Raw genomic sequence first — 12,358 nt, 5'->3', positions numbered from 1 at the left:
ATAGCCCATATTTGTCATTTAGCAATTCACTCAAGAAGCAGCTGAATTTTTAAGGAGATAATCTCTCTTTCTTTTCTTTTCTTTTTTTTTTTTCTTTTTTTTTTCTTCTTTTCTTGAGAATGTTTTGTATTTTATTTGTAAAAGGTACTCTATTGACATTGCTATGGTTGAACAATATCAATTGCATAATACAAATTGCTATGGTTTTAGCATCAGTTTGTTTCATTGTAATTGTTTAATTGGAATTTAGATATATGGATCACTACTATATTTGCATTGCTGTATATAGTAGTAGTAGTATCACCCAAATCTATTTGCATGCACTACATATAATAATTAGGAGTGTCACCTACCTAACCCTAGCCAAGATTAGATATCATCACCCACAGTGTCCTCCATTGACTAAGCCTAGTTGAAAGATTGGGGATTTTTCATACTTGTATAACTTTAAACAAGTTACCCTTAAAGCAGATGTCTTGCTGAGTTCATGACATTCCTTCAGCACAAAGCAGATCACATTCCAAACACATACATGAAAAGGAAGTAGTTTATTTAAACACCATACAGAATTAGTGGTGCTAAATTTCTTAATCGAAGACATGGTATTTGAATAAAGACATAGTATTTGAATCTTTTATGGATTCTATTTTTTGGTTTTCTATTCTGCTGTACTGTTAGTTGATATTTTGATAATTGTTCATTGGAAAAAGAAATTTTGATTATGTTCATTTTTCATACAATGAATTAAATTCATGGCTCCGTCACTAATTTTACCTCCACCTCTAATATAGAGAAGCCGTTTCTTGTTTTGAATCAATGACCTCATGTCACAATAGAACAACCTTAAATATCATCAAGATAATATAACATCCACAAAATAGGGTTTGGAGATTGCCTTGCATAATAGTTGGTAGAAAATTCAAAATTAATGGGTCAAAACGCTAGAGAAACAAGAGTGGCAATAAAATATGATTAATTGGTAAAATAATAGCTGGACTCACAAAGGAAGCAAAAAGTAGCTAGTATCATGAGTAACAGTGGATGACAATGGCCTATTTCTGATTATCATCACATGATAGTTTCCCTCCCTTAAAGGGATTGGACTGGTCTTGATATGTTAGTTTGGTCAGACACCAACAAGGCTTCTCTATCAAATTTGATTAATGGTTTCCTTGTTCCTCTCTTCTCTATCTTTTGTTTCCCTTTAATATATAGCTTATTTCTACCCCCCAAACAAAAGGATATATTGAACATGGAATATTTAATATGCATAACAGACGCACGCAGGGCTCGGATGGGCCGGGTACACGGTATGACGGGCATACCCAAAACTTTTTTCATTGCATAGTATACAACTTTAAAAGCAAAAAAGGAGCCAAGTAAAGAACAAATAGCACTTTGTAAGGACAGAAAACTTAAAACTTCCGTGTATTTTTCATAATATGTAAGTTGCTGTAATTTTTCCTATTGTTAGATCTGTCAATAGATCTGATTTTATTGTTTTTCTCCAAGTTCTCTTCTTTTTTCAAATCATTGTTTGCTAATTTCTTTTAAACATTAAAATAACAAAAAAAAAATAAATAATAATTGCGTATTTCAAATCGGAAATGCAATTATTAACATTATAAAATTTTGAATATGGATTCAATTTTTTTATAAAGTAATTCTGATATGAATTTAATTCTAAATAATCTACCAGGTCGTAAATCCAAACGAATTAAATATATCTCTTCATCATATTCGAATCAAATCAAATCTGACACCATCCGAATTCAGTCCAGACCTAACAATAAAAGTCTAATCCGATCCCAATTCGCTCCATTTAACAATAAGGTTAAGGTGACTAATGAAGTAAAGGCTCCAACTTCCGCTTTTGATACCCATATTACCAAAATCTAAGGTTTTCGATTATCCCCACTTGCAGGAGTAAAGGCAAAACAAGATGGCGAGGAGGAACATAGTAGATTCAAATTCATATCTTTATTATCTCCCGAAAGAGATCTTGATTCAGATCCTTGTCAGACTGTCGGTAAAATCATTAGTCCGATTCAGATCGTGTGCAAATCATGGTATTCTCTAATCACTGACCCTACCTTCAGTCAAGCACATCTCAAAAACTCTACTTTAAAGCATTTCTAGCATAAACCACATCATTCATGCAACTTAAACAACATAGGAGACCCCAGATAGTAGGTAAACCATAATGGGACCCACTAACAGGGGTCTCCACTTCACACTTTTTGTCTTGTTACAGAAAGACAAAACTACTCTACCAAAAACAGTTACATCATCCTCACATACTACGAGTCTAAGTTTGGCAGAATTTATCATTACTCAATAAGTTATGATGATCAATCTTTTTCGCGAGTACTTTGAACCAGAGCTTTCCTCCCCACCTCAAAGAATATTTTCGGATCCTGTAATGGGCTCATATATATGCTTGTCTGAGATAATAATAGGAGTATCATATGCTTATGGAACCCCGAATTTGGAAAATTAGAGACCCTCCCATTATCTCGAATTAGAAGTTGCTAACCCAGTAAACCTCCATATACAAATTAGCCAGTATTGCACCAAACCTGAACACCATTTCGATGTGTAACACAATCGCCATATACTCAGATAGAAAGCCCTCATGACAAATATGTACCCACCATAAATACCTATGTATGTGACATTTCACAACATATATAACAGAAAAATACAACACAGTATGCAGTTCAGTGTTCTAAATGTAAGATATATATATTGGGAAGATTGTAAAAAATATATACTGTAATTGGCAACTTTCGGTGTCAAAACAAGTCCTTGTCGAGTTGTAATTCAAGTTACTATATCCGGATCGACATCAACTACGGAATTGGAAGGTTGTTCAAAGTTACCATGACTGAGATCATTTGAGACAGGTAAGAACAATACTTTAGGAAGGAATCTAAAAAGGTTAGGCCACATTCCATATTTGGTAAGTTTCAGAATATACCAAAAACAGTGCCTAGAACCTTAGGAATCAAGTCTGGCAGATTTGAACCTGTTCATGATTCTTGGAACAGGTTCAAGCCATTTGAATTTGGCCTAGAAAACATTCTGTCATTTTTGAACCTATTCCCAATTCTTTGAATAGGTTCAAGTTTTCAACATTGGCCTTGAAATACATTCTGCTATCCTTGAACCTGTTCCAAATTCTTTGAACAGGTTCAAGAATCCTGATAACCTATAGAAAGTTTAGTTTCCTGTTTCAGATTTCTCTCCTAGTTGGTCTAGAATTGTACCAAATCCTATGCACAAAGTTTATCTTATTTTCTAAGGGATTAGGACTTTCTAAACTTTATATAAACCTTGTCATATACATTGGTTTATTCATGGCTTTAAGGAACATCAATTCTATATTTTGAGAAAGCCTTTAGAGAGATGTTTTTGTGTGGCTTTTGCATAAAAAATACAGATCTACTTGAGAGCCTTTTTGAGAGATATTTTTTATTCATTCAGAAAGTCAATCTGATTTTATTTTTGAGAGCACACACATAAACACAAGAGTGATTTAGGAGTGTTGTTGTCTATCTCATCAAAATTGAAGCATAATTGAAGATTCAGAAATTCCAAAAAAGCAGAATTCATTCATTCTTCGTCAAATTCAGATCTAGAAGAAAAGGGGTGAAGCGATCACACTTTGAAGGGGTCAAAGCATTCGTGGAGTGTTGTCTGATCTACCTGCAACTCTTCTACAGAGATCGAGAGTAAGCCTGAGGTCGAGAGTTGTTGGACGAGAGAGTCGCAAAGCCAAGAATTGTCAGCAATTGGTTTTTGGTAGAACGATAGGGTGTGAGACTGAGTCAAAGTTCGGTATACTTTGATTCAAACATAGTGGATCATTTATCTCAGGACTGCGAAGTCCAATGAGGTTTTTCCTGTTACAGTTGGTCTATCCTACCAATTGGGGTTTCCTCGATAAAATCCTGGTGTCATCTCTCGAACTCTATTTACTTTACTTGCACTTTATTTTTGTTTTGTGGTTTGATTTTAGTTTTATTTCAGTAAAATTAAAATAAGTAAAAATTGGATAAAAGAGCAAGTTGAATCTATTTACCATCTCTAAATTATTTATCCATATAGTATATTCCACAACCATTCCACTGCGCACACTCAACAAGTGATATCAGAGTCATTCTTTATATATTGAGTTGTTCCTTGCGGAATTTTTTTTTTTTAATAAAAAATATCTCTATTTTTGTTTTCAAATTTTGATATGGATAACGTTCTTAAGAAAGGTGGATCTATTCAACGTACTCCTTTGTTTGATGGTGATAACTATGCTTTTTGGAAACCTAACATGACAGCTTTTCTTATGACTCAAGGTAAATATGTTTGTGTTGCAATTGAAAAAGGTTATAAAAAACCTATAGTCACAAAGGATGGTGTTATCATTGAAAAAGAAGAGTCTGAGTGGACTCAAGTTGAGAATAATGCTCAATAAGGAAACACCAAAGCTTTGTTTTCTTTATTCAAATCTGTTGTCTAATCTGAGTTAGCTCGTATTGCTTATTGTAAAATTGCAAAGGAGGCATGGGATATACTTCAACTTACCCATGAGGGTACAGATGAAGTCAAATCTTTAAAGATTGAGATGCTTGTGTTTCAATTTGAAAATCTTAAGATGGAAGAAGATGAAACCTTTTCTGAGTTTTACATAAAACTCAACCATATTGTGTCTGGCCTTAGAAACCTAGGAAAGAAAGTGACAGAGAAGAAGATTAACAAGAAAATTCTTAGGTTTTTGCCTGAAAGGTTCAGAATCAAAGTTGAAACACTGCAAACAACTCAAAACATCACTACCATGCAAGTTGATGAGGTTGTAGGTCATATTAAGAGCTATGAGATGAAGTACTATGGAAATTCCCTAAAACCTAAAGACTTAGCCCTAAAAGCTTCGAAGTCTGATTCTTCCAAGTCTGAGGTTAGGTATGATAGTGAGTCTGATGAAGAAATTGCTTTCATAACTAGGAAGTTCAGAAATTTGATCAAGTTTGACAAGATGAATGCATTTAAGAAAGGGGGAGAGTTAAGGTTTAGGAATAGAGAGTTTTCATCTAGGGGAAGTGAAAGACAAGATAAAAGGAGAGAAGAGGAGTCTAAAGGAACTGAGATTAAATGTTGGACATGTGGTGGTATAGGTCATACATCAACAGTTTGTCTTAGTCCTAAAAATAGCTTTGTTGCTAGGAAAGAGTCCAAAGATAAAAAGAAGGGTAAATCAATGAATGTTTCAGTTTTTAAAGATAAAAATGCTTCTTTTTCTGATGATTATTCTAATGATGATGATAATTCTCTTGCTTTTGTTACTTTTGTGAATAATGATGCTTCTAAAAGATTGTTTTTGTCTGACACAGATGACTTGGATTTTGAGGACATAGCAAAATCTAATGATGAAGATTGTTACAAGGAAGCAACAAAGGAGAATTATGATAAAGCCTTCAATGAATTGTATGTTACATATGTTCAAACGAAGAAGGGCTTCAATAAACAAGCTAGAGATTGAAAGAAGTTGAGAAGCAAAGAGATGCTCTGAAGAAGGAAAGTGAACAGAAAAAGAAGGAAATTGAAGATCTTCATGGAAAGATAAGATTCCTAGAAGGTGAGGTAAGTCAAGTTAATTCTGTAAATGAATATCTTGTTTTTAAATTAGAATTTGTTGAAATTGAATTGAAAAAGTCACAAGAGAAATTGAATGGATTTACTTCTGGGCAGATTAAACTTGATGAGATGATTAATATTGGTAAGAATATGAATGACAAAACTGGCTTAGGTTTTAATAAGGCTTCATGTAGTAAAGAGGGTAAAACTATTTTTGTGAAACCCATTAACTTGAATGTGCCTAAAAATAAATCTGAGGTTGTTGATTCATCACATGCTAATATGTTTTATGTGCCTACTATTTTGCATTGCACTTATTATAGTAGGAATGGACATAACCAATATTATTACTTTAGGAAGAGAAGATAATCTGTTTCTGAATTTCATGCTTTTGGTTCTTATGCTAAGAATAGGGGTCATGTTAAAAAGCAAAATTTTGTGAATCAACCAAAAAATTCTCATGCTAAGAATTACTCAAACAAGAAAAAGGTTGAAATTGAAAAGTCTTTGCAAAAGTTGAATGTAAAGACTGTGTAGATCAAAAAGGAAGACTTGGTTAATTATGTGCCTGTTGATGTTATGGGACTTGTTTCTATTAGGTCTATGGGTGCAAATCCCCCCTAACTAATTTCTAAAAAGGTTTTATGGTCATGAACTATGCTTTGATGAATATCTTGTTTCCATTGGACCATATTTTATAATTTAGGATTTAGGTTGTTTTTTTTTCTTTCATGAGAAAGTGATGATCATATTTTTCTTATGAATGCATGAGTGATAATTATTTCTCTTGAATTAATTATTTTTGAATGCAAATTGGGGACACATGATTATTTGTTGAAAAGATTCTTGATGTGTAATCTATATGTTGAAAGACAATTTGCTCTGTGTATTTCTTTTTAGAGATGAGTCTCTTGAGTTCATATTTTTCATGTGCACTAGTCCAACTTTGAGAATTTTAATTGGAAATCGTTGTAAAGTTGACTAGGTCATATTGCTCATAAAAGTTATAAAGGTTATTGGTTTTTTTTAAAAAAAAAAAAAAATTATAAAGCATGTATTTGAGGAAAAAAAATGAAAAAATTCAGCATAAAAAGAAAAGAAAAATAAAAAAAACGCTGAATATTTTTGCTAAGGAAAAGGCTACCTATTGAGACTAGTTTGAAAGCTTCTACTAGACTTTGAAGAGGAGCTAACTGAGTAAAAAGAAAAGAGGAGACAAGTCGAAATAGGGAATTGTTGTCTACTCTTTAGAGTGAAAGCCACCTAGCTTAGAAAAGTTTACTCAAAACAATCTTATCTTGATGTTTTTCGATTAATATGATTTAGACAGTTGGTCAATGTGATTTGATTGAAATTTGATGAGATTGGATTGCACACACACACATGTGAACTTGCTAGACAAATTTCTAAATTTTTATAAAAATTGCAAGTTGAATTTCATGTTGTGATTGCATGCTTGAGAATTGATTTGATTGAATAATTTGTGGGGTCTAAAAATTGTGTTTTAAAATTCTCTTGAATTCTTCAGAAATTTTTGGATCTCATATATGATTGAAATTCATGGAAATTGCTATCTCATATTTTTTGTTAAACTATCATAAACATGAAAAAATTGAAAAATGAAAAAAAAATCCAAAAAGATTTTCCTTTTAGTTTTTTTTTTTCTTGTTAATTCTTCCACATTATTTCTTTTCCTTCTTTGTTGAGCTTTATTTGTCAATTTGTAACAAAAAGGGGGAGAATGTGCATAATTGAGGGGGAGAGTTTCTAGAATTGAAAGGAAGATACATATACATTGATATTCATATATTGATATATGTTGATTGTTTATCTTTCTTGATTAAGCTTCACGGGTAGTTTTGTTGAGCTAATGTGCAGATTACAGGTTGCTACATGTATTGAAGCTTCATGATGTTCAAGAAGAGTTCTGTTTTATTTCTTTGACAATCATTGTAATTTGTTTTTTCTGCTGGGGTAGATTACATGTTATTTTTAGGGTTTTGTCACGAAATTGCCAAAGGGGGAGATTGTAAGATATATATATTGGGAAGATTGTAAAAAATATATATTCTGTAATTGGCAACTTTCGGAGTCAAAACAAGTCTTTGTCGAGTTGTAATTCAAGTTACCATATCCGGATCAACAACAATTGCAGAATTGGAAGGTTATTCAAAGTTACCATGACTGAGATCATTTGAGACAGGTAAGAACAATACTTTAGGATGAATCTAAAAAGGTTAGGCCACATTCCATTTGGTAAGTTTCAGAATATACCAAAAACAGTGCCTAGAACCTTAGGAATCAAGTCTGGTAGATTTAAACCTGTTCATGATTCTTGGAACAGGTTCAAGCCATTTGAATTTGACCTAGAAAACATTCTGTCATTTTTGAACATGTTCCCAATTCTTTGAATAGGTTCAAGTTTTCAACATTGGCCTTGAAATACATTATGTCATCCTTGAACCTGTTCCAAATTCTTTGAACAAGTTCAAGAATCCTGATAACCTATGGAAAGTTTAGTTTCCTGTTTCAGATTTCTCTCATAGTTGGTCTAGAATTGTACCAAATCCTATACACGAAGTTTATCTTATTTTCTGGGGGATTAGAACTTTCTAAACTCTATATAAACCTTGTCATATATATTGTTTTATTCATGGCTTTAAGGAACATCAATTCTATATTTTGAGAAAGCCTTTAGAGAGATCTTTTTGCGTGACTTTTGCATAAAAAATACAGATCTACTTGAGAGCCTTTTTGAGAGATATTTTTTATTCATTTAGAAAGTCAATCTGATTTTATTTTTGAGAGCACACACATAAACACAAGAGTGATTTAGGAGTGTTGTTCTCTATCTCATCGGAATTGAAGTATAATTGAAGATTCAGAAATTCCAAAAAAGCAGCATTCATTCATTCTTCGTCAAATTCAGATCTAGAAGAAAAGGGGTGAAACGATCACACTTTGAAGGGGTCAGAGCATTCGTGGAGTGTTGTCTGATCTACCTGCAACTATTCTACAAAGATCGAGAGTAAGCCTGAGGTCGAGAGTTGTTGGACGGGAGAGTCGCAGAGCCAGGAATTGTTAGCAATTGGTTTTTGGTAGAACGATAGGGTGTGAGACTGAGTCAAAGTTCAGTATACTTTGCTTCAAACATAGTGGATCATTTATCTCAGGACTGCGAAGTCCAACGAGGTTTTTCCTGTTACAGTTGGTCTATTCTACCAATTGGGGTTTCCTCGATAAAATTCTGGTGTCATCTCTCGAACTCTATTTACTTTACTTGCACTTTATTTTTGTTTTGTGGTTTGATTTTAGTTTTATTTCAGTAAAATTAAAATAAGTAAAAATTGGATATTTTTTATTCATTCAGAAAGTCAATCTGATTTTATTTTTTAGAGCACACACATAAACACAAGAGTGATTTAGGAGTGTTGTTCTCTATCTCATCGGAATTGAAGTATAATTGAAGATTCAGAAATTCCAAAAAAGCAGCATTCATTCATTCTTCGTCAAATTCAGATCTAGAAGAAAAAGGGTGAAACGATCACACTTTGAAGGGGTTAGAGCATTCGTGGAATGTTGTCTGATCTACCTCCAACTCTTTTACAGAGATCGAGAGTAAGCCTGAGGTCGAGAGTTGTTGGACGGGAGAGTCGCAAAGCCAGGAATTGTCAGCAATTGGTTTTTGGTAGAATGATAGGGTGTGAGACTGAGTCAAAGTTCGGTATACTTTGCTTCAAACATAGTGGATCATTTATCTCAGGACTGCGAAGTCCAACGAGGTTTTTCCTGTTACAGTTGGTTTATTATACCAATTGGGGTTTCCTCGATAAAATCCTGGTGTCATCTCTCGAACTCTATTTACTTTACTTGCACTTTATTTTTGTTTTATGGTTTGATTTTAGTTTTATTTCAGTAAAATTAAAATAAGTAAAAATTGGATATTTTTTATTCATTCAGAAAGTCAATCTGATTTTATTTTTGAGAGCACACACATAAACACAAGAGTGATTTAGGAGTGTTGTTCTCTATCTCATCGGAATTGAAGTATAATTGAAGATTCAGAAATTCCAGAAAAACAGCATTCATTCATTCTTCGTCAAATTTAGATCTAGAAGAAAAGGGGTGAAGCGATCACACTTTGAAGGGGTCAGAGCATTCGTGGAGTGTTGTCTGATCTACCTGCAACTCTTCTACAGAGATCGAGAGTAAGCCTGAGGTCGAGAGTTGTTGGACAGGAGAGTCGCAAAGTCAGGAATTGTCAGCAATTGGTTTTTGGTAGAACGATAGGGTGTGAGACTGAGTCAAAGTTCGGTATACTTTGATTCAAACATAGTGGATCATTTATCTCAGGACTGCGAAGTCCAACGAGGTTTTTCCTGTTACAGTTGGTCTATTCTACCAATTGGGGTATCCTCGATAAAATCCTGGTGTCATCTTTCGAACTCTATTTACTTTACTTGCACTTTATTTTTGTTTTGTGGTTTGATTTTAGTTTTATTTCAGTAAAATTAAAATAAGTAAAAATTGGATAAAAGAGCAAGTTGAATCTATTTACCATCTCTAGATTATCTATCCATATAGTATATTCCACAACCATTCCGCTACGCACACTCAACACTAAATTCTGTACTTGGACCGTAGTTGGCAACCGAGGTCACTGATGAATTGTCCAGTCTGATATAATTCTCAATGTTGTTTAAGGTGTCTAATTAGTTCATGGGGCAAGGAATCAGCCATAAAAATTGAAGAACATATTTCTAACCTTTTACATCAGCATACATGTATACATGTATATGTGAGGTCAGTGTTAATGAAGTGCTTATATTACCCTCCCAACCAATTACGTACAAATATATAAACACGCAAGTACACACACAAACATCAAACTAGGTCATTATCTGCAGGAAGAGAAGATACTAGTTGGATCAAATCCATAGTAAACATTATTTCCAGCAGGACCATATCATAGACTTTTCAATGGTATAACTTCAAATACCTACCACATATATAGATATATAAAAAACTGCGAAAGATCTTACGTTTGATATACATTTAGATACTGAAAACAGGTTGTAGTGAATGATTTATATGGTGATTATTCAAATGAAGTACAAAGAATACCTTTAATAAGTGAATTGTTCCCAACAATCTGCAATGAGCCGTTGACGCAACGTTCCATGTCAGCCCGCAAGATGTAAAATTGTGCATACAAGGATTGGTCTTCACATCGAAGTTTTTCTTGTAGTGGTGACCTGTATAAGGACCTGATTGAGCAATTATCATGCTACAACTTCGAATTTTGACAATCACCAATCTATCTACTATTCAAACCATTCAATAGTACACAATTAAAAAAGAAACCATGATTGTAATGTTCTCTGAGGAGGTCAAATTCAAGGTTTATGTAAGAGACTACGAGTAGACATGCCACCTAAAAAAAAGTACACATGCATTCAGATTAATTCTTGTCCACAGCAAAAATGCATTGATTCAAAATTCTGTAACATTAATTGAGGATATAGTCTACAATCTGCATAACAAAAAACTAAACTAAATTACAATAAAAGTAACAGTCAAATTAACAAGGGAACTTTAAATCATAATTCAACTGAACGGTTAAATGAAAATATTCACAAAAAATAATAGGAAACAAACTAATCGAATAATATATTCACAAAAATCCTAGTTTTTTGGCATTAATTTTTATCCAAGTAATCCTAACTTCTTCTGGCTTTTGAGCTAGTAATATCCACTGCACTCTATATGATTTACCTTCACAAAAGATAATACAAGCAGCAATATATAATCTCCACTTGAAGTGTATGCATGCCGTCCAAATAGTGATGGCATTCTTCGATACTAGGCCCATCAGACTTTTCTAACGTCTTGAGAATAGCTGATAAATGGTCATCAAGATCGCCATACTTGTTGCTGTTGCGACGTTTACCATTTAACAACATATCTTTACTTTGATTGGAAGGCATAATTGAAGAGCTGGACTCGAGGTCAATTCCTATTTGTGAACTTCCTACTTCTGGTTGAGAAGATGCTGAGTTCTTTACACCATCTGAAAACAAACACGTCCTAGATGGACTCTGCGCTGCTTGTCCAATCATTGTTATGCCATCAAATAAAGATTTCAGCTCATCAATATATTGTAAACCAACATAACGAAATTGCTTTGCATCTGGATTTTCCTGTTACATATCAAGTTTTATTCTACATATTAACCACCAATTATATTCATCTTAATTAATGTGTAAAACGAAAGAGACTGCTACCTTTATATAATCGTTCCATTTCTCCGCACCCCAATTCTTGGTGTCTGGATCATTCCCATTTCTGATATTTTTCATCAATGTTTTCCACGTCAAGTACTTTTTTTTCATGTAGTCCCACTGATTTTTCATTTGTCTTTGGCTGAGTTCAACATTCTTTTCCTTAGCCATTATTTTCTTGATCTTGTCCCATGATTTTGTTTTAAGACTACCACCACTTTTTCCTCCGTTATTTGCTTCCTTGAGACATGAATCTAAGAAAAGTTTATATAATTCTGGATCTTTCCAATTTGCTCTACTACTAATATTAGTAGCCACCCCTACACAAGTATTATCACCATAAAAAATAAACTATATGTTTAAAGGTTATTAGTGCATAAGCCTATTAAGCAAGCAATTAAAGACTAAGCAAAATAAACTCAAAGCAGCAAAATAAACTTACACAAACA

The 12,358-nt window shown here is 33.3% G+C and overlaps 1 protein-coding gene across 1 annotated transcript; it reads right to left on the bottom strand.

The window, feature by feature from the left end:
* Nucleotides 1–11,405: 11,405 nt before the first annotated feature.
* On the bottom strand, nt 11,406–12,212 carry LOC132295868 (uncharacterized). The gene is made up of 2 exons (XM_059794135.1): nt 11,913–12,212; nt 11,406–11,828 (listed from the first exon to the last, which is right to left on the bottom strand). Exons 1-2 carry the CDS (start codon nt 12,078–12,080, stop codon nt 11,406–11,408), a joined length of 591 nt encoding a protein of 196 aa, XP_059650118.1. The 5' UTR covers nt 12,081–12,212.
* Between the last annotated feature and the right edge of the window lie 146 nt (nt 12,213–12,358).

The sequence above is a fragment of the Cornus florida genome, unplaced genomic scaffold (assembly GCF_030987335.1).
Source record: "Cornus florida cultivar Cherokee Brave unplaced genomic scaffold, ASM3098733v1 CherokeeBrave_3.0.0_Hap2_Chr02, whole genome shotgun sequence".
NCBI classification, from domain to species: domain Eukaryota; kingdom Viridiplantae; phylum Streptophyta; class Magnoliopsida; order Cornales; family Cornaceae; genus Cornus; species Cornus florida.
Note: the sequence above shows the minus strand (reverse complement) of the source record. Positions and strands in the feature narration are given on the sequence as shown.